The sequence below is a fragment of the Hirundo rustica genome, chromosome 4 (genome assembly GCF_015227805.2).
Source record: "Hirundo rustica isolate bHirRus1 chromosome 4, bHirRus1.pri.v3, whole genome shotgun sequence".
NCBI classification, from domain to species: domain Eukaryota; kingdom Metazoa; phylum Chordata; class Aves; order Passeriformes; family Hirundinidae; genus Hirundo; species Hirundo rustica.
Genome location: NC_053453.1, coordinates 63,720,773 through 63,743,557, shown reverse-complemented (window position 1 = coordinate 63,743,557; position 22,785 = coordinate 63,720,773). Strand labels below are relative to the sequence as shown.

At 45.7% G+C, this 22,785-nt stretch overlaps 2 protein-coding genes across 3 annotated transcripts in view; one reads left to right on the top strand and one right to left on the bottom strand.

The window, feature by feature from the left end:
• The window catches only part of BORCS5 (BLOC-1 related complex subunit 5), a 64,286-nt gene extending 57,760 nt beyond the window's left edge, over window positions 1-6,526 (top strand). For both annotated transcript variants that reach the window (XM_040061272.2, XM_040061273.2), the window contains exon 4: window positions 892-6,526. In XM_040061272.2, coding sequence (XP_039917206.1) covers window positions 892-1,122 — 231 coding nt within the window. In that variant the 3' untranslated portion in view covers window positions 1,123-6,526. The remainder of the gene's footprint in view (window positions 1-891) is intronic.
• Window positions 6,527-7,099: 573 nt separating this feature from the next.
• Window positions 7,100-22,785, bottom strand: part of DUSP16 (dual specificity phosphatase 16) — a 61,016-nt gene continuing 45,330 nt past the window's right edge. Inside the window, exons 5-8 of the mRNA XM_040061271.1 lie at window positions 21,856-22,019; window positions 15,460-15,619; window positions 14,660-14,783; window positions 7,100-10,881 (exon numbers count right to left, since the gene is read on the bottom strand). Coding sequence (XP_039917205.1) covers window positions 9,711-10,881; window positions 14,660-14,783; window positions 15,460-15,619; window positions 21,856-22,019 — 1,619 coding nt within the window. The 3' untranslated portion in view covers window positions 7,100-9,710. The remainder of the gene's footprint in view (window positions 10,882-14,659; window positions 14,784-15,459; window positions 15,620-21,855; window positions 22,020-22,785) is intronic.

The following is a 22,785-nucleotide window of genomic DNA, read 5'->3' as shown; positions in this document are numbered from 1 at the left end:
CTTCGAGTGTGCACTTGAGGGCTTGGAGCAACCCTGTTACCAAGCTCTTGGAACATGTGGTACATTTCTTAGGATATGTAAAACAGCTTAAACCATCTGACTGCGCCTCTGTGTAAGGTCCTGGCAGCTACTGGCTGAATCCTGCCTGGAGATTGCAGGTCTCGCTGAACAGAAAAATGGGCTGTGAATTATAAAGGCTGCCTTCATCACTCAATGGCAGGAACAGCGCTGCAGTTCCTGTCATTGTCATCATGCTCAAGCCATGTTTGGGTACTGACTGTGTTTAATTGCATGGCTAATTTACTTAATGTCTCTCCTGGGGTCACTTATAACACTCTTATTTTTAGATTTCAGGGAAATTAGGGACACCAGCAATCCATTGTGGCTCTCTCAAGGCAGGAGTTTTCCAGATGACGATGGTAATAACAGCTGTGGCTTAGTTGGAGAGTAACCTGGCTAAACTGAGAAAAATTAGCACTGGCAGCTGTGGTAGAGCTTAACACTTACAAGTGAACAATCTCCAGTGAAAATATAGTTCAAGTGTAAGTAGAGGCCATGGGTTGCCTGGGTTTGGATAACTTGGAGGACATGTGTGTTGGTTTATTGGGAAATCCCTGGCAGTGCCTGTCGGCTTTCAGTCCTGCAAATGAAGAATTTTCTGATCAGGTATTTAGGTATTTGGCTGGAGAACTGAGGTCATCGTATGTCCTCCCTGGTATACAACTATGAATCATCCCAATCCATGACAAACCGGTCATGTCCCTTCCGAGCAGCTCCTCTGTACCTGTCACCTGCATCCAAGGTGGTTGCTTTTGGGAAGGACAGTGTCCTGAAAGGCCTGCGGCAGCAGTTGGCCTAATGAGCCTTGCTCTGCTTGTTGTTTCTACACAGATGGACCTCTCCGTGGAAACTCTCTACAGCCTCATGCAGGAGCGCCAGAAGAAGTACGCCAAGTACGCGGAGCAGATCCAGAAGGTCAACGAGATGTCTGCCATCCTGCGCCGGATCCAGATGGGCATCGACCAGACGGTGCCGCTGATGGAGCGGCTGAACAGCCTCCTGCCAGAGGGGGAGCGCCTGGAGCCCTTCTCCATGAAACCAGAGCGGGAGCTGAGGTCGTAGCGCTCCGGCAGCTCCCCCTCCTCACCTTCCACGCTCCACGTCGGGCACGGACGCGTTTCCAGCAGGCTGCACTGGCAGGTGTTTGGAGCGGGCAGCGCTGCAGCCGGACTCTGCCAGGGACCGGAGGGACTGCGGCGTCGGCTGCCGGAGCCGCACAGCCGGGAATGCAGGAGCTCCCCGAAGGAGATGATTTACCGTTCTCTCGTCTCCCTCCTCTTGCCCTCCTGTCTCCTTTGCTGCTACACCGCCTGTGCAGACACATTTCTTTCGTTGCTGTGACTAGTTGGGGTTTACAGAGGAGGAATTTCCTTTCATCTGATTTTTTTTTTTTTTTTTGCTAAAAAAAATCAAAGGGATATGGGGTGTGACAAACCCTCTGAAGTGTTTTTTGTGCCACTGGGGTTTAGACATTTAGATGGCTGGAAGGTATTTCTGAGATCCCTTGGCCTTGGAAATATGTGTGTTTTATAAGTGAAAGTGTGGGAGCCAGGAGCTGGCTTATTAAAATCTGGCCATTATCACAATTAACATGGTTTGCACAGCAAGGTTTTGGCATGTCCATGAGCCTCCTGTTTCTATGGGCTCATTAATCTATGAGGCTGTAAAGGAGTAACTGTTCTAGATATTTATGTCTGTTAATGTAAAGCAAACCTTAGTGTTCCTCTCCCCCTTGCCCTGGCAATGTCCCCACGCCCCAGCTGGTGGCATTTCGTGTCCCTCTGGCAGGCACCGGTACCAACCTCCTCACTTTGCATCCCAAAGTTGGACACAAGGTGTCTGTTTTTTATGGCGTTACCTTGGTGCTGTCTATTAACCAGTGGGGTGCAGCTTCTTCTTCAAGTGTATTAGGGTGGAGGGAGAGACACAAGAAGTCCTTTGGCTCTTTGTGTTGGTTTAGCTGCCCTTTTGCCTGGAGCTGGTGGTGACACGCTGCTCAACAACTGAAACCACAGGGCCCTTCTCAGCTCCCTGCTCCAAAGGCAGCAGGACGTTCTTGCCTCCTCCCAGGCGAGCCAAGGCTGAAGAGCCCATGAACTCCAAGGGTGGTTGTGTGTCAGGAGTGCAGTTCCAGCAGTGAGGACAGTCAGGGACAACCCAGCTTCCAGTACAGCACAAGGTGGGGTCACTTGCCAAAGGCAATTTGCTTCATTAGGTGTCAGTACTTAAGAGCATTTATTAAGCAAAAGGTTGTTTCTGAGCATTTGGAAGTAAGAGTGCAGTAGGGTTTTGATTGCAATAGTTATTGCTTGGTGGCAAGGAGCAACAGGCTGTTCTCTTGTTGCATTCCCAAAGGCTACGTAGTGTGAATTTTTGTTTTAGTTTTGAACCATGGTGGTGGTTGGATCCCGGGGCCTGCTGAACACTATCTAGAAGCAGAGTCCTGTAGAAATGAAGCCCCCTGGAATGATGCCCTGAGAAGTGGGACTGACTGCTTCAGGGAGAGCAAGGAACTCAGCAGGAGGGTTTTTAGCAAAGGCAGCAGGTCTCCTTGCCTGCTGCTCCTACCCCAGAGGTTTTACACAGTTGTATGTACATAAGCGTATGCTCTGTGTTGCCCAGGATGAAACATCAGAATTCCATCCTTGTTCAGGCTTCCTGCCATGTTTTACATGTGGGCTGTTAAAAGCTTACTTGAGACTTAACCCAGGCAAAGCTGCTTGTCATGGCCATGCCCTTGTGGGTCCTCGTTGTCCATCATGGAATGTGTCTCTGCCTCCCACCATCAGACACAGGAGAATATTGAGCTGCTTTAAATAGCGGCTGCAGCTATTTTTGTCCTCTTTGTCCAGATGATGCTGTCTGGATGTTTAAAATGTGCGACATTCAGCTGTCTGCCAGACAGGATCATTGGTGTCCCACACCCCGGTGTGCTGGAAGCCTGTGCCAGTGGGAAGATCCTGACACTGGATCTCAAGGCAGATGCTCTCTCCTCTAAGACACTTCTCTGAGGCTTGTAGACATTTGGCCTCGGGCCATTGAGTATCAGATGAAAGCATTGCTCCCTGCAGTGCTAATGAGGGCCAAGGAATCATATTCCCAACTGAAGGCTGCAGGAGCGAGCGCTGCACATCGGTTCCTTCCTCGTTTGCCAGAAAACACCAATGCATTGAGCCGAGAATGGGAGAAAACATTTGTTCCTAGGAACACTGGTCTTTAAGCTCGTGGTTGTGCTGCTGTGCCTCACAGACAGAGCTTCTTGAACAGCAGGAGAAGGCTGGGGAAGGTGTAGTAACTGAACTAGAAAGAAATTAGAGCTGAAGTGTGAAGGCCAACCTTTTCCAATGCTCACGTGTCATCACCGTCATTCCACAGGTGATAGTCTCTGGCATGGGTACTGTAAGAAGCGTGCACCCTCTAACTGCCCTTGAACAATGGTTTACAGTTTTATTTAAAACATTGTCACTGCCTTCGGGAACTGCAAGTCTTTGGCCCTCTTGCTGAGGGGGAGACGTGTCCTGCCACATCTCCTCAAGCTGCTGTTTGTTGCTTGGCTGCTCCTTGTTGGCTCTGCTCCACATGCTGCTTTCAGCTTCAGCTCCGATGCAGGTGATGCTCAGGGTAAGCTGACACTTCCCTCCCACGCTGTTTAGCAGGAGCTTGAAGATGTGACTGCAGTCACCTTTCTGCTTATAAATTTCCTCTTCCAAGCCAAACACTCTTGGAGGAGGCCTCAGGTATCTTTTGGGAATGTACCAGCTGTTACTTCTACCACAAGTTAAGTGCTGTGAGCAGAGAATAATCTGGTGTGCTCCCCTGAAACCAGACACTGCTGCCCTTTTCTGCTTTCTGGGGTGGTGTGTGCTCTGGGATACAGGCTAAGCTTCTTGATATGTGATCTTGTGAAAAGCTGGGGAGCAGGACGAGCCGCTGTGGTTCCTCTTTGGCCTGAGCTGCTCTGGCCCTTCCCCTCACTCTGCTGTTGCAACTCCCCCATTGTGCTGCCACTGCTGCTCCTTGTGTCTCACGCTGGTCACTGTGCTGCCCATGCAGAGCCGGTTTGCTTTGTTGTTTCCGTTGTTTTTGTCACTGAACATTGACAGGGTGCTAAAGTGCCAACCAGCCTGCAGGGCAATTCCTGTGAGGATCTGCTGAAGGGGAGAGAAAAGAGTTTTTGTGTCTTTGGTTTTTTTTTGTTTTTTTTAATTTTAATATATGTATTTTAAATTAAATATATTTAAATATACTTAAATATTTGAAGTGTGTTTTCCCCTCCCCCAAGCTTTTATGCTGAAGAGAGTAGAAATACATGTTTTCACAGGCCCACTGGTTGCACGAGCCAGCCCCTCTCACACTGTGTGCCAGCAGTTGTCCCGAGGTACTGCTGTAACATCCCTCCTGTTCCCAAGCTGCCAGAGGGTATTTCGATTGTCAGCCTTGTGGCTGAGCACTCCGTGGTTTATGGGTGGTTACCCTGTTCAGCTTCCTGCATGCTCCCAGTTCCACAGCTCCAGCATTAAAACCTTTGGTGTGGCTCTTTTCCAAGTGTGTTGTTTCTCCAATTGCTTTATTACTCATTCTTCATTCCCACTTCCCACTGCGGTGTCTGGGCAGTGCAGGCAGATCTCAGCTTTACTTTGCACCCGCTCTCAGCCACGGAGGTGGCTGATTACAGCTGCCCTGGGGCTGCCTCTGCCATGGGATTGAGAGGAAACATGTCCCCAGCCTGAAAAGAAATGCTGGTTGGCTTTTTTTCCCCCGGTGCTGTCCCAGTTCTGGTTGGCACTGATATCCAGTTTGAATACAAGACGTGAGCAGCGATGCTTGGGGCTTGGCATTGGGAAAGTGAAAGGGTGATGGACTCTCACCTGCACGGGTGATACTGAATAAAGAAAGAGAAGCAAATTTACAGGGTTTCTTTTTGTTTTGCTGCTGATTTGGTTTTTTTTTAATGACCTGATGCCCCAGCCTCATCATTGCCTGTAGTGTCACACTTTGGCTTTGTGCAGCAGTGAAGCACGGTGAGGGTCCCTGGAAACGACAGCTGAAATCCACTCCTCAAAGTGAGCAATCCCTTGCAGCAGGACAAAGCTCCAGAAGCGTTTGGCAGCATTTTACATGCCAGGAAAGCAGCCCCTTCCCAGAGGGGTGGGTGTTGCAGAAGGCAAGAAATAGCTCCCTTCCATTTTCTATTTATGGTGACTCAATAATATTCTTGGAAGTGCAGAATTGAAGGCTTTACTGCAGAAACACTTCAGTTTGCCTCAGAGCAACCATTTGGACCTGAGGGTCAAGTAGTTCTTTGCAGGCAGGGTTCAAAGGGAAAGTGCTTTTGCCAGGCAAAGCTGATGTATTAGGAACGCTGTTGAACCTGAATTCTCAGTTGTGGGTTTGTGAGTATAGTGTAATTGTGGTATTGTGTATGTTACACTGTCTAAAAGTGCTAGAATAACTTCTATCACAGTTAATAACAAATACAGACTAGCCAGGTGTATGGCTGGCTAATTAAGATGTCTGGCTAGGTAAGTTTGGTAGAATCACAGTGATTTTGGGTTTAAAAAATTACAGTTTATTAGGACTCTAGTGCTGTCCCCCCTGATCTGGGCTTTTCATGCCCCCACTTTCTGGTAGAAGTCAGTTTATAACCTGTGCTGTGAGTCACAGCGTATTGAGCACCTAGCTGGTGAATACAGTTAGTAAAGACAGTAGTTCCTTTAATTACCACATTCCTACTCTCTTATCCTCCCCAGCCACTTCAGAAGCAGAGCTACCTGATCCCTGCTGGGAGGAGGTTTGCTCTGTTTCCAGTTGACTTCATTCTAGGAATGTCACTGTGATGGTTACATCAGGAGCCCAGTCACCTTGGGGACCTCTTCCCAGTAACGCCAGGCAGTGAAATGAAAATGAAGTGTGGATGACATGCATGAGGCAGATTTCAGTTGCCCCTTGGGTTTTGACTCGAGGTGGATTTAAACTCTCTTCCCAGAGCTGTCCAGGGGCAGGGCCAGGGATGGAGGGAACAGGAGCAGAGCAAGTCCTGCAAAGCAGGCAGGAGAAGTGATGAAAGCTGAAGTGAACTTTTCAAAAAACAGAACTTGAGGGAACAAACAGAGCTACTGCAGTCAGAAGTGGAGTTTGGATTGGGGTGATCAGCTACATCTTAGAAGATTGCTGTGTCAACCTGTTGTGTAGGCTAAGTAACCGCTGGATGATGCCAGCACAGTTCTTGTTTTCTTCTCTAAGAGCTGTTGCACCTTGGTTGTAGAAAGTAAGCACAGAAAACTCACACAGGTTGGTACTTGTGCTCTGACAGATGGTTCTGTTTCTTTTAGGGAGGCTGAAGATTTTGCATTTTCCCTTTCTGGGATTGTGCTTTGAAATTCTCAAAAGAAAAGGCTTTTGTTACTGCACCTGAGCTTGAAGATGCTGTTATATAAACTCTCAGCTTTCCCCTCTAAGGATACAACTGTGGCAGCCCTCTTTAATCTCTGCTCTATTTGTGTAAGCCATTCTCTGAAGCAGCAATGGGGGGTGTGCTCCAATCTCAGCGAGCAGAACTTGTTCTGAACGCTTCGAGACTGACAGCATCAGTCAAAACAAGTATTTAAACGAGTAATTAAGTTATTCTTCAAATAAGTAGTATGGGAGGGAGGCAAGAACAAAGCATGGGGTTCGTTCTGGGTAACTTCAAAAATTTGAAATACTTGCTTCACCAAGACCCCCCCCAGCTGCCTGAGGAGCAGGTTACTCACACCTGGATTAGTGGAAGGTGTTAATACAGACAAGGGCCACTGCTGCTCATCAACAGAGCAGAAGAAGGAGGATAATGAGGGACAGGTAAGAGGCCTAAATGGTTAGTGGTGCTGTAAAATCACCACTGTGTGTGAGAAGTGGTCTGAAGCTGCTCCAGCCCTGTCATTCATGAACACACCTGCAGGGAAGGGGGTGTTCCATAAAGGACAAGGGCCCTGCTCTCCTCGCTGCTGGGGGGAAGCAGGTCCTGCTGCAGGTAAAACACTCCACAACTCCTTCCCCAGCCTTCTGTATAAACAGGTACCATTTCTGATTTTATTTCATCATAACATACAGGTAATGCTCATGACACAACAAGATGAGAAACTCACATCTCTCTGAACCATTTCACCAGCTTGCCACACACCAAACATGCCAAGTATGCCACACACCAAATGCCATACATTATATTCATATTGAACATGAACACATTTTTCCCCTCTCACATCCTCCGCTTTGCTTTCCAGACTTCTGCTAACCATTTCCAGTATTGTTCAGGGACAGGACTCTAGTCCAGGTATGAGCCAGGGCACCACCCTGTGCAGGACATGGGGTTAAGGCTTCCTCCTGTGGGAACCTGTCCCCTGTGAGTACTGAGCCTACACCTTGGATTCATCCAGAACACACTGGGAATCATGAGGAGCCACAAGACCAGCTCTCAGTTCCTCAGCAGGCCATCAACCAAACCAACTCCAAACGTACAAAGAAGGGGAGAACACGCATGTCTGAAGGAGCACAAAGGAGGAAGAATCTGTTTCTGCCTCTAGGGATTGATACCTGTTAACTCCCATTAACTGGTTTAAATCAAAGCCACGGGCTTTTCCTGAAATGTGACAGAGAGGAGCCCTGTTCAGCTGTTTACACAGGCAAATACACACAGCTGAAAATAGTTGTGATGTAATCACTTCCACTGGAGATGTAAACAGAGACAAGTGGCAGCACGTTCAATGAACAGCCAGCACCTGACACAGTGTCCAGGGTGATGTCAGCCTCTCCCTTGCCTAGGCCCTTTGTCCAGCCTCTTGCACAAAGAGCCTCTGGGCTCAGTGACTCCTGGTGCCTCCTCTCTCTGTGCCTTTTGCACTTCTTAGGATCAAGTTAATCAATGCTGTAGCTTTCAGTGCTATTTTCAACGGTCCATTGTAGGAAATTAAAGTCACATCCTAGCCACAAAACAAAACAATGACAGAAATCTTCTCCACTTTTCAATATAGTAAAACCTGAGATTTGAGTCACAAACTAGCTAAACTTACAGTAAAAAAAACCCACACATAACCCAAGCTGCTGACTTGAATTAGGGCTTCAGTTTGCTGCTGACAAGTTTTTTTTTTTTTAAAGCTGTTGGCCAGGGTAAATTATTTGTTACTACAGTTTTCAGCTGCCTGCACTGAAATGGGACAAAACAATATAGTTGCCCCTCAACACATGTGTTCTGAGGGGTGTTGGGGAAGGCCCTGGGGGCAGGAAGGACGTAGCTTTACACAGTGGCTCTGGTACCACCTCTGGCTGACCATAAACCTCTCATGACAACGTGCACAAGTAGCCCAAGGTGAGCAGCAGCCAAGGTGGGAGGGAAAGCAGCTGGGTCACTGTCAAAAACATGGGAAGGGCTGTGCCTCATCTCCTGTGAAACCAGGGCTGTGACACCTCCTCGAGCTGGAGGTGTTTGCCCTGGGGTACTCAGTGTGAGGACATCGTACAGCCTTGAGCGTCTGCAGTTCCACCCTGGAACTGCTCAGTTAAGAACAAAAGCCCACCCCAGCTCATTTTTACCTTAAAAAAAACCAACCTCCAAACATTTGAATTGTTTTTCAGCAACTGAATTGTTATTGGGCAAGAAAAGTGTGTCGTGGCCACTTGTACCACCCACTTCTCTTTCATGTAGCTCAACCTATCAACCACTTCTTTATAGCTTAGAAGCCAAAGCAGCTACCCCTCTCCCAGAAGCCAACTTAATATCAAAAATACCAATACTGTATCAAAAGACTGAGGGAAACAGTCCTAAATATGGTTCATTCATCTTTTAAGAACTGCTGAGCCAACTGAAACACTTGTGCGTAGACAGCTTTAAAAAAAAAAAAATCAAATGTGGCCAGTCATTACTTGTTCACATTGCTTATGAACTGACTACCAGCATGTGGCAGCCATAAAGCCCTAGTTTATGTATTTTTGAGGTACTGGGTTTTTTTTGTTTTTTTTGTGTTTTTTTTTTTTTTTTTTTTTTTTTTTTTCTCTGAAGCAGCTCTCTAGCGAATCACCTAAAGCCTATCCATTAGAACAATAGTTACACCAGTATTTACATTTGTCTGAACGGTGTGTTCAGACCAGCCTTGCTGTAACCGGTCCCTATGGCCTTTGGAATCGCTCCCAGTCTCCTTTTCTTACAGGAAAAGTCTCCCTCCAGAGGTTGGCTCAGTGTCAGGGCTAAGGTGCACTGGTGAAGACATGGGGCACGGGGAGGGGAGAACAAGACTAGTTCTGACAGGTAGGAGCGTGGTTCAGCGGAACCAGGCAAAGGGTTTGACACCAAGGGAGCTTCCTTGTTAAAAGCCGCTGAAAGGATGTGCAATCCATCGCACAGAATTGTTTCCTCTGACAGGGAAAGGCCTGTGAAATGTTCCGCCCTTCTCCCGGGGAGGGGAGAAGCCCAGCAGCACGCTTGGTCTCCTCGGGCAGAGGCCGCGGTCACTTCCCTGCAGCACCAACCTTTCCCTGGCTCACAGCAGAGCCTCCGTTTCTTCCCCTCCCTCCACCTTTTTACCCAAAGTTTCAGATTTACAGGGACCTCTCACACGCTGGGGGAGCGGCCGGGAAGGCGAAGCAGCTGTGCCACAGTCACACGAGCCTCCGGAGGCCCCTCAGGACACCTCAATGATTTCCATGCTGCCTGAAAAACTCGACTGACTGCCTACTTTGCCCAGTTCCTCTCTGGATCTGTTGTCCGACAGGATGCTCTCGCCGAACTCCATCTGGCAGCTCCTGCGCTTGAACTGCTTCTCGAAGGAGCTCTCCTCGTGCCAGCTGCGCCGGGAGTCCCCGCGGTCGGCCTGGCGGGGCCGGCGGCGCACGGCGCCGGGCTGCTCGCAGCCCGAGGGCAGCTGGCCGCAGCTGTAGGCGGGGAAGGCGGCGCCGCCCCCGAACACCGCCGAGGCCGAGTAGAAATGCGAGGACTCGGCGGCGAAATACCAGCTGTTGGTGAGGGACGAGGGCTGCGGGGCCAGGATGTCCGAGTGCCAGCCCTTGAGGCCCAGCCCCGCGGCGGACTTGGCCAGGTGCTGCTGGCTGGTGGAGAGCCCGAACACGAAGTTCGTTCTGCAGGTGTCCTCCACGCTGCCGCTGCGGTGCAGGGGGTACAGCAGGGGCCGAGGCGCGGCCGCGCTGCCGCCGGCCCGGCCCGCGTGTGGCCGTGAGGCCGCGCCGTCCAGCGGCCACGGGCCCGGCGCCTCCCGGGGCCGCGCCGCCTCCTCCTTGTCGGGGCTGCTCTCCGGGCTCTGCTCCGACACCTCCTGCACGGGGGAGAACTGGCACAGCTTGCCGCTACCCTCCAGGGCGGCCGCGTGTTTGTAGTACTCCAGCGTGTCCTCGGAGGAGGCGAAGCCCTGCACCGATGCGGTCACGCAGCCGCTGCCGGCCGAGTAGGACACGGATTTGATATCCAAGGAGAAGGAGCGCTTCAGCCGGTTGCTGTCTTCCACCTTGTCCAGGGAGACGTGCAGCCCGTTGATGCCCTGCACCAGCGGGCCGTCCTCCAGCGGCGCCGCGTGCCCGCGGGGGCCGGAGCCGCTGTCCGCGGCCTTGGGCTCCAGCAGCTCCGAGGCGGCGGAGAGGCAGAGCTGGCTGCTGGAGAGGCTGCTCTGGCCCCCCTCCAGCACCTGCACCTGCTCGCTGCTCTTCTCCAAGTGCAGGAGTTTCAGCTTGCTGATGTGGCCGGGCGGACCGCTCTGGTCCTTGATCTTCTTCTCGAAGTCCAAAAGCTGGCCCAGGAAGTTGAAGTTGGGAGAAATGGTTGGCCTCTTTTCTTTGACAAATCTGGTAAGAGGGGACAAACAAACCAAGAATTATTTCAAGAGCCTGCTGCTCTGTTTAGGGTTATCTTATACCTGGGTGTTGTGAATGTCTACAGCCTATTCTTGGGACTAAGGCTCAATCAAGCGTAAGTAAACTTGAGGATGGAGTTAAAAAAAAGGCAATTTAAAGCAAAATAACACTTGCTGCATGCTCTCAAATGTCTCTACAGCTTAAAGGTGGCCAAAAAAGTGTTGGGAGGAAAGAAACATTTTAACTCTTCATGATGTCCACAAGTGATTCAAGTGAATAATTTTCTGTATTTACTTCATCACTGGGATCTTTGCTACCTTGGTTTCTGACCAGAGTAAAGAGCTCCTGGAGTTTAGCACAAACAGCACTTGAGCTTTAGCCAAGAGACCATTTCCCATGCTACAGAGAATGGACACCTTCCTCACCGTTCCAGTGACATGCTCCTGTCCCCTCTCTCGTGTCACTACTGCACTGCCTACCCTGCTTGTCGTTGGCAAGGCAGAGAGCCCTGGTACATTCTGCCCTTGTCCAGCAAATGGCCAGCGATTTCTACCCCACGCTGTTATTGACACTGATGGGATGACCAAAACTAGAAAGGTGCAAATGCAGCATTAAAACAAAACCTCTCCCAAGCCCTGCAGGTGTTCAGCAGTACATGGAAAGAAGATTGCCAAATCCCTGGAAGAGCTCACCTATTCTGGGGTGCTGTGGGAAGCAGCCTGGCTGGTACAGCTGTGCCAATCCACTCATGCACTGCAAGTGCAATGGTAGTGAAAATATTTTGCTGAATCAGGATTCTAAACGTACAAAAGACTTGTATCACATGATTTCTATTATTTATTTCAAAGTTAAATATAAATATGCTATTTCCTACCTGTCTGATATGCAATACATAGGTACATAAATAAGTACTTTGCTTTTAACAGGCTGCAAAACAGTTGCCCAACGCCCTCCTCCTCCAGTTTTGGGGGGTTTTTTGTTTTTGTTTTTTTTTTAAGAAACATTCCTGGAGCTATGATTAACTAGATGACAAGAGAACTAACAAGGGAAGAAACCTTGAGCAGCTAAATCTAGTACAAACACACATATAATGTGTGAAATTTAAATTAAATACTATTACATTTAAATTAAATACTATTAAAAATAAAACCTGTCTGGGGAAGTGTACGGAAGATGAGCGTGCAGTCATTAAAAACAGTGTGAGAAAAATGGAAAGGTGTACTTGTGTATGTATGTACATGCTAGTACATGAAAAATATCAAATCTTGCGGTTTTTATTACTTTTTTTTTTTTTTTTAATTTGCCAGAGAACAAACAATATTAGGAGTAGTCAAGCTGACACTATGACCTGGATTATCAGATTGCACAGGCTGACAGTGGAAACTTCCACCAAGAAGCCTAACACTGGCAAATGGAGAAATCTAGTGAGTCTCCTCAGGAGAAATTCTGCAGTTTGTCCTCTTAGCATTCGATGTGAAGGTTTTTAGTAATTTGCTCCCAGGAATTCATATTCTTTGTTCACTTTCTTCCAGTCAAAGTTAGTTGTACTTGGGTTAGTTACTTAAAGCACGGTCCTTCTTGCCTGTGCTCTGCTAGCCTCCCCAACACTCTGTTCTTTCCACTTTCTCCTCATCTCCACTTTTTCCTCTCTCTCCAAAATACTAGGCAGTCACAAATTCAAAACCAGAATTTTTAAAAATTGAAAGAGTAGGGAAAGCATGCTGGATCCCCTGACAAGTTTTAAAGCTTCGCAAGCTTTTTAATCTCAAAATACACACTATTTTTTTCCAATTGGAAAACATGTATAATGTTTAATTCTTACATTTATTTCTGCTAAATAGTCCACTATACAAAAGATTTAAAAAGTTTATTTCTTCAACTTTGACTTCAAGTAATAGCGTCACCTTTTTCTTTTTGTAATAGTGTCAGACCAACATTTTATCTCATGACTTCTGCTAATTCAAAGAAAAGTATTTTTCTTTTACGTTTGACCTACAAGAGATCCCAAACCAATGAGTGAAATGTTCTGCAGATGATTTTCTCTGAGACATATCAAAGGAAATATGATGAAATATAATCTAAATTCCACAGCAGGTGCTCACTGCTAAGAGAAAAAGACTTAGAGGGATTAATCCTTCACACTCTGTTCGTGTTTTTGGTTAAGATACTAACTAGAATTTACTGCAGAGATTTCATGGAGGAATTTAGAAGCTCCCTAAAGTAGTCCCTTGATGTGTGTGCATTTCAGAAGTGTTTAGTTCACTACAGCTCTGCCCTCAGCCACTACAGCCTGAGACCAGGCAGGTTTTTTCACTGAGCTCACACCTTGCACAGTATCTGTCCACTTCCACTGTAATTCATGCCTGTTATCTGTACCTGAAAAACTGAGCTTTTAGCTTCTTAACCATACCTGTTCCATGCTGAAATCCTACACAACCCCAAGCTTCCAGCAGGGAAATGGAATAGTAAGGAAATGTGGGAAGTGTCCAGACACAGGAGAGAGCTGTAGCTCAGGCACCTCTTACATGCATGTTTTTCACTGCACACATAACGGCATTCAACAGCTTAAAAGAAAAGTTTCTGTGGAAATCATGCTCCACATGGCAATATCCAGTGCTCATCTCTCTGTCCTCCTCTCCCCCTGCTCCAGGGCCATTACTCAAACTGGTTCTGTGTAACTACTTACAGTGATGCCCAGCTGTGCCAGGGAGCCCACCAAAAAGAAAATCATCATCTTCTGTACAACACAACAAAGCAGTTGCTTAAATTAAATACAGAAGTCATGGTAAACAGCAACCAAGACACCTGGCGGGTAGGAAGGTGTTCACAATCCAAGTAGAGAAAAAACAGGATCTCTAAAGCAGGAAAGGGGAGGGGGTCTCCAGAAATATTTCTAAATGCCAAATGAAGTGATACTTCAAAATACTTTTCTCCCACAGTTTTGGGGAGAAACGTTTTGGTTTAAAGAGTAACAAAGAAGCTTTCTCCATTCCTGGGCATTTCACTCGCAGGCTGTTCTTTGTGCAGTTCTACCAAACACTGAACTGCAGGAGACAGATCCATCCCAGCATTTGTCCTAAGTGTGGCTCTGAATACCTTCAGTTGTCTCTTCAAGCCTGACCATTCTGCTGTCCCTGTGGCTCACAGGATGCTGTAACACGTGTGCTGTAGCTTTGTGTGTTTGTACACACAACTGTGGTTAAGGAATGGTGCTCCCACCAAAACACTCCCAAACCATGCACTGCTCCTCTGCAGCAGGATGGACTCGAGAATTGGAGGCACAAAGGGCTGAGATAAGAACAATTTACCGGAAACAGTGATGAGATAAGAAAATGAACAGTAACAGCACAATAGTAATGACAGAGGGTAGGAGAAAGAGGCAAAAGATTCACACCATGTGGAAACCTCACAGCACTGGCCCTGCCCCTGAAGGGACCCTTCCCCTGCTCCCAGCAGTGACAGGAGGTGGCACAGAATAACCTCCCTCTCCTGGCCAGAAGCAGGACAGGACACATACATTGAATAGGTAGTTTTCATGCCATGTATTTGCCTGCTTGGCTCAGAGACCATTCTGCAGTGGGCAGTTAATATTGGCTGTGTGATATCAATTCAGTACCATTAATTTGTTTCTGGAAGAAACCTACACTTAAAACAAGTGAACAAACAGGTAAAATGTCTGCTTCTACCCTTGGTCACAGAACCTTTTATCATCCACCCTAAACACAGCAACAGGCACAAGAGTCATTAGGAAGGGAAGATTTGTCCCTACCTGTAAGCTTCATCCAAGGACATATCCATTCTTTTCATGATGTATGCAATGGCAATTGTGGCAGAGCGAGATATCCCAGCTAAACAGTGCACCAACACATGGCCATTGGATGCTTTTGCTTTTTCTACATGGCAAAAAGAAATTAGCAACTGTCAAACTCAGCAGCATCATACCGGGATGAAAAGTTTGCAAAGAAAGCAGTGTTACTGAAAATTAATCAAATCTTCCAAGTGAACTGCTAATTGCAAATCTCGTGGAAGCTTGAAACAAAACTCACTTATTTTCTCTAGCACTGTGTAGTAGCATTGAGTATAGAAAAAGCATGACTACACACACAGGAAACATCCTGCAGTCACAGCATAGCTCATTTTAATGTGCACATAAACAGCTCTATTTAGCTGTCTGGGAAAGGTGATTGTTTCTAATTTTATATACAAGTAAAAAGCAAGCATTCACGATGGAACCATTTGGCCAGTTCAAATCTGGCTGGTTCACTTCTCAAAGGTAAAGACAGAAGGTGTATGTCCAAATTTCTAATCCAGTCTCTGCAGACATACATCAGGCGTGTGCCAGGCTGCCTGAAAGCAGCTCTGAAGTGTCTTTGTTCCGTAATGCTGGAACGTGCAGTGGCAGAAACTCCCCACTTTTTGCTCCTGTGCTCATGAAGTGATGTCCACAGATCCTGAGGGTATTTTTACACCACCCAGAAAGCAGTAGGGGCTTCTCCAGCCAAAATAACACGGCAGACACACAGAGCAACCCAAACACTGCTTGAGAGGGAATTCAAATTTTCTACTCACCTATAAAATCGACTGATTTATCCAACCAAGGCAAAATTTTCTCACAAAAGCTGTCATTCACAGGCACTCTGAGGAAATGGGATTCTGGAATAAAATCAGGCTTTGGACAAGTATTGCTGGCGTTCAGGACGTAGGCAATGTCGTTCTGCTGCATCAGCTCCTAGGAAAGAGCAGAAGATTAAGCCTAGAGAAGTCAAATGGTACCTTTGGCACATTGCAAAGCTAAAGACCAAACTGAAATTTTGCTGGAATTGCCCCAGCTGTGTAAGGGACATTCTTCTAGGAAAAACACAACTCCTCAGCTTTGAATTCTTTTAACAACTTCTAATGAGACATCCAGTGTGTCCAAATAACATATGAACTGCAAATCCCATTAAAATGAAGTTAACAAAGAACAGAAGTAATGGTAGAATACCTTCTCCTACTTTGAAACATCACTTCCAAAAGAATGAACTTTTTGCTACTTTGGTTTAAATTCTCAGCATGCAAGCTGAACAACAAACACTTCCCACATGCAGTGTGCTGACCTGAATATGAGTTTTCCAGATCACATATCTAGGACTGAAACTGCCCCATCACAGATATTGGTGGGAAATAGGAAATGAAGTGGATGCCTCCTGCAGTCACCACTCAAGTCGAGGAGTTTCTTGTTTCTAAGGGAATGTGCAAAACTCTCTCAAAACCTCAAGGAAAGAGATGAAGATCTTGAATGAAACCATTTCCACACGGCACTGAGTGGCATTTTACAGGAGTCCTGCTCTGCGATGTGCAATTTCAGTTTTCAGTCTCTAGGCCTCTTGCCTCTCAGAGAAATGTCACAGGAACAAGCAAGACACTCAGTGCACATTTAAGAGTCAACTGGACTTTTAAGTAAGTCAGTTTTCATGACTGAAATAGAACAGAGCTGTCTTTTCTGCATCTCACCACGTGCACAGTTTTTAGAGTTGTGCAAAGGAGTTTGTGATGCAGTGGGCACCTTAGTGCACAAACACATGGAAGAAGCACTGGAAAAGTAGAGATAGCTCTACTGCAAACCATCCAGGCTCCTCCAAGGAAACATCTTGACAAAAAAAAAGCAATTTAGCATGTTGGAGTAATGCTTATCAAACTGCCATGGTTCAGGGATGATCTGGCAGTGAGTGACATGCAATACTAAGCTTGGACACTACTTACACTGAACATAAACACTGGGGAGTTTTTGGCCAGATTTCTATGGAAACTGTTATCTCAAAATAAACATTAAAAAAAAACCCCAAAAAACACACCAAAATCTGGTTTTAATCCTTTTGCTTTCATAGCAGATATATAATAAAGTTTGTCAATCCACAGGAGCAGCAGCATGAAGGAATTCTTACACTGCTGATTTCAACTGGAGATCTACCAGTAGAAAAATACTGCCACAAAGCCAAATGGTTGATTCTTCCCTCAATTCCTTCTGCAAGCATAGAGATCTTTTAGTGAGGAGAAACAGGGATATGCTTATTTAGCAGAAGAGCCAGAACTCTATCTTTTTCAGTCAGAGCAATCTAACTAGCATGTGATGTTGAGCACAGGAATCCCACACACGTGACAGAGCATGTGTAAAACACACTCACAGGGATATCCATGCATTAATTAAATGCTGAGTGAGAACCAAGAGCTGCAGGGGAAAAGGGAATCTGAATCAGTCACTTTCAGAGGAAAGTGCACAAAGTTCAGCCAACAGAGGTTGTAAACAGGGAATTTACATGAATTTCTGCGAGGGAGCTGATTTTTGTTGCCTGGAGCAAAATGAGCTGCTCCGCCACCCTCTCATCCAAAGTCCCTCTCATCAGCACCTTCAGAGGCTGGAGGTGTGGGCACATTAAACCAATGGACATGCATTATGGCATGAGCACACCCATCCAAGGGGAACAGGAGATGGACAATCCCTTGCAAAGCAAATCATCAGAAATATTATTTGCAGCAATGGTCAAAAGAAAAAAAAAAAAAAGAAAAAAAAAAAAAAAAAAAAAAAAAAAAAAAAAAAAAAAGGGCTGTATGTGTCAAGGTAAGTTCTCAGCCTTAGTGCTTCTTGCCTTGCTAATTTCCTGGGTCACACTCCCAACATAGCTCAGCTTCTCATCAACAAATTCCAGTATGTCCCTGTTTGCCCCTCTCCCTTCCTTCATGCCCCCAGCTGAAGCACCAAGCTCCCTCCAGCCTGGATTTCACTCTCACACACTGACATGCCTAAAAGCAGGAGTGCTGTAAGGAAATACAGGAATAATGGGAATTATCCAGTGGGAATGGGATTCCTGGCACAGGGCACGAACTGGACTCCTGGTGTCTTACGTGTGGCACGGAGAGCCCTGATCCCCAACATCCCCACCTGTCCTGGACCGCACAGCTTTTCCCTTCCAGGACCCCAAAGCTCTTCAGCAGCACATCCTGGGAAACAATTACTGGCTTTAGGTCACTGAGCTGAAATACTGGCCCCAAACCAGCTCACTCCCTGTTGTCACTGCTTGAAGGTGAGCGAGGAGCAACTGGAATATCTGGGACAAAAGCAAACGCAGGGTCCCAAATTCCCAGGCAGGAAGAGGGGGGTGGTGACGGTCTCACTAACAAATGAACTGCCACCTCCAGGTTTGTTAAGGATATGGTTAAGGGGGTGTGATGAATTGGGAAGAATAGAAAACCCTATTATTTCTTTTAAAACTCATTGATGGGGCTGCACAGCCAAACCATCCCCACTGCACACTGTGCCAGGTTTTGGATGTGGGATTGATTATTCAAATGGAACAAGAAGGCTGCAGACGCCAAGTCCGAAATCTACAAGCCAAGAAAACCACCCCAAAATATTAGTTCTTGTCTTTCAGACTGAGGCTAAAGAAAGAAGTTATGCTTCCTTCTGTTCTGAAGAATCAATCATTCCCACTGTGACATGCTGCAGTGTAATAACCATAACAGTGCCTTCATTGTGAGGCACCCAAGAGGAAAAAGTGAATTACGATGGGAGGAAGATCCAGAAATCCTAATACTAACAACTCTGTGAAAAGAAGGTAAATGCTCTTTTGTAAGCTTATTTACATTTTATGACTTGTTTAATCTGAAAATTAATAGCACCTTAAAATGTTATTTTGTTCCAGGAAATAAAATCCAGGTTTGGAAGAAAAGAATAGTTATGCAAGTGGGAAGGCAGAGAGTTTTACATTTTAAATGCTGGTACAAGCCATGAGGTGTAAGCAGGAAGCTCCTTCAGGCCCATAACCACACTACAGATTGCTTTCTCTCACACTAACTTTCAGAAAGGACACTGCCACTCCTATGTAGGTTAGAATGCAATTTTCTTCTCTTTCACAAAGAACAAGGAAGATCTTCTGTAAAAATAAATACTGACTTGCAATGCCAATCTATCACAGGAAAACAACCACAATGTAGCACACTGAGACCCAAAACAAGCAAACCTTTCTCTTCATATTCTTAGTGGGTTTTTAGCATTTACTGCAAAAAATACAAATGTTTTAAGAATTAAGCATTTAGAAATAAATCTGCAAAAAATATTCAAATTCTCTGAAGACTTTCCTGAATGAATCATTAGTTTTGCTGAAGGACAGAAACCAAGCATTTGTGGCTGCACATCCTTCCTAAATAAAGCATTATCAGCAGAGGTATTAATTGTAAATACCATTAGTATTCTGAAAAGGTCATGAAAACAGATTGTTCTGCAACAGCAGAAGCATTTCCCTACACAGGCACTCAGAGATAAGCTTATAAAGATTCTGAAAAGATAAGGTCATCTTGATAAAACCTGATAAAAACTCACATTTTTAATTCATCAGGTCGAACAGTAGTGCTGATTAGGAGTTTCTTGCATATATTTTTGAGATGATTACATTTCAGAGAAACTGGCATGTCTAGTGAATGGAAGGAGCCATGAGAACTCACAGCACTTGAAGGGAAAAACAAGGTCAGTGTACAACTACATCTTAAGTTTGGGGAATCTTACTAGAATTTTTCAGCATTTTTTAAAAATTATTTTTAAAAACCTGGATTTGAATAGAAAAGAGCTATTTTAATCCTAGCAGCAAGCTGCCTTCCTGTCCCAAGCAGCCCCAGCAAGGCCATTAAACCAGAGAATGCAAATGCAGCCACTTACCAGCTCCTGGACTGTCCTAACAGAGACAGCACTTTGCTACTTGTCCCTGGGTTTTTGTTTCTGACCCTCTGCTTTCGAATGTTCTTTACTTCCCAGATTTCTTGCCATGTGTTTTTGGGCAATCAGTGTAGTCAGTCACCCTCCTTGCTCTCCCCAGTGCCCTTGTGCAGGATCCAGGCTTCCCAGAAGCCAAGCATGTTGTAGGAAGAGCAGCAGAGATCCGTTATTCCTGTTTCTAATGTGCCAGTGTGCAGCTACCGCTAAATTTTAGTTAAATCCAGAAACTGGTTAAACCCAGGAAACTGGGAGTTGCTGGTATTGGGGAAAACATCAAGTGCCTTCTAAGAGGTAGAAATTGTAATTTGTTCCCACAGCTTCTTAGTACTTTCCAGTATTAAAGATGGAAGACATTTTGCGTTTTCCAGACGCAAATCTGAAGATGTAGATAAGAGGTAGATGAGCCACTGGCACTCAGATCTAGTTTAGTGCAGCCAAGAAAAGGAAAAAGTTAAAAAAAATTAGTAGATCTGAAATCAAAGGATTTGTATTTGTTCTAAAAATGGGTAAGAAATCCAAGAAGTCACCAGTGGAAGAACTTCCAAGACACTGACTGTCAGGGATGACACCAGGTGGTAAGAACTTCCTGAACACCTGAATAGGTGGCGTGCTGTCATTTGTGGGATTCTCCATACAGCATGGGAAACACAGTAATCCCCGATTTTCGGTCCCAAGGACATGAAAATGTACAGATCTAACCAGCTCCTGGGGCTCTTGCACTAATTCCAAAGTATGTGCAGGGTTTCCTTTGACACACACTGAAGTGACACCAAGACTGCAGACACACTGACACAAACAGCATAAAAACATCTAATACCTCATCAACTGAAAGAGGTTTATGTATTTTTTTTTAATTATAGTTCCTGCTGTCTTTTGTCTGGGGACCATAAATTACTTCTGTGGTAGGAAGAACAATAAGCTGCTTTGACATCCATCATAAGTGAATCACTGAATTGAATGGCTGACTTGCTACCTGGCAGTAAAGACAAGGAAGATTTTAAAGGACAAAGTAGATGTAATGACTGCTAACTATCCTCCATTTCTGTGCCTTCTGCTAAATCACAATTACCTTTTACATGATTGCTTGTGTGTGAAAAATCCCCTTAAAATAATTGTGAAAAATCTAAAAATAGCCTATTAATGGCCAGACTGGGAGGGAGCAAAAGTAGAAGAAAGCAGTGAAAATCAAAATGGTCAAAGTACATAAATTTTATCCAGTTACAGGACTACTTATGATAGTTCATGGCTTAAGGTTTGGATAAAAAACCATACACATAAACCTTGCACATAATTAGGGCAATATTCTAGGGTGAAGCACTCCTTCCCTCTCCCTCATCCATGTATTTAATGCCAGCTTATGAAGGCTGTTGGGGATTCAACTAATGAATAGGACTGTCAGAGAGCATGGGAGGCACAAGGGCACAGGCAGCACAAAGAATAAAAATTCCCTTTGAAGGTGCAGGTTGGAAGCAGTGAGCTGGCTCCTCATGAAGGCAAATGTGTGGATATACATAAGAACAGAGACCCATGCCAATTTGAGACAAGCTCTCTTAGACATCTGATAATCCAGCATCCTCCCAGTGCTATATTTGATAACTTTGTTGACTATTTTAAGTATATATATAATTTTTGCCATTCTTTAGGAGCAGAAATTACTAATTTTTAGTAATTTAAGTTACTTAGAAACAGTAAAAGTTTTTTAATGCAGGGCCACCATAAAAGCTCATTTTATGATTTCAGTAGGTGCACGAAGATTCGTTCGCAGTAATCCCTTATTACACAGTTCATGGTGTTTAAGTGCTATATTTTCCTAGTGCTTGAAGGAAATACTAAAACCATACAATCTTCCTTTGTCCTGCTGTAACTACGAATATAACTGTGTCAACCTCCAAGACCTGCCAAAACAAGCCAGTCAGAGCCGTGACAGGAACCACTTGACCTGTGTCATGGCAGATGTGATAGTTTGCTGTTGGTGGGCAGGTTCCTGAGGAATGCACCATTTCATCTGCCCCAGGATGAAGGAGAAAGACGCCCAAGTTTCATGTCACACGATTAATTACGTGGTGTGTGGATCACTGCTGCTCCCACAGCCTTCCATGGCTCGTGCGTTACCTGCATCCGCTTCTGCTGTTTCACAGCTGCAACGATGCACCATGATGGAAGATCCCTGGAGATCAGATACTCATTCCAGTGACCCACGTGGCACCCAGAATGCTCACCTTGTTGAGGACATCTCGCTGACACCCAAGGTAGAGGTGAGGCAGGATCCTAGTTGGGCCAGTGTTGGAAACAGGTAGGCAGGGTTGAGAAATGCAAGTAGGGATGAGTGTGGATTTTCCTTCACAGAGACCAGGGAAAGAGCTGGAGAACTCAGCAAATCCACCTGTGAGAGGAAGAGCAGGTATTTAATCTACAAATGTGGTGGTAACCCGTGCCAGTTCTGGGAGAGCAGCATTCAGCATGGGAGAGGGGGAGGCACTGAGAGGCAGCAGGAAAGCCTTGGTAGGCAAGCTGTACATGTGCCTTTTCCTTAGGTCAGCTTTGTGGTTCTCCAGACAAAATGGGAAACACAGTAATCCTTGATTTTTTGCTCCCTAGAATAAGAGAAGAAATACAAATCTTTCCGTGGAACCATACATCAGCAGCCAAGGCCTGGCTATTCCCACTCTGCCTGGAACATTTCTTTCTCTCCCTCCACTTCTCGGAAGTTTTTGATGCTTCTTCCCCTTTTTAATATGTGGAAATGATGCTTCAGAAAAACAGGCACAGCACCCACCACACTGTAAGCAGGCACACCTTTTAGTCTCCACCCCAGCAAGATGTTTCCAGACACTTCCTTCTCCCCTATCAGGTTTATACTGTTCATTAAGGTCATTAAGAAAAAGTCACGTTTACTCCATTTGGTAAAAGTATTGTTATACATTTAGTAATGCTCACTTTTAAAATCCTACATTACTAATTAAAATCCTACAGTACTGTTTTGTGAGCTGCTCCACAAATAATGTATTTCACCCAGGACACTGGAGGAAGTTTCATCTTTCAAAACCACACCAAGCCAAGGCTTCTCAATCTCGAGGGGGGGAGGTGAAGCAGAGGGAAAACTTGCACAGCACAGTGAAAATCTCCAGCTCTTTCCTCCCAGATGAGCA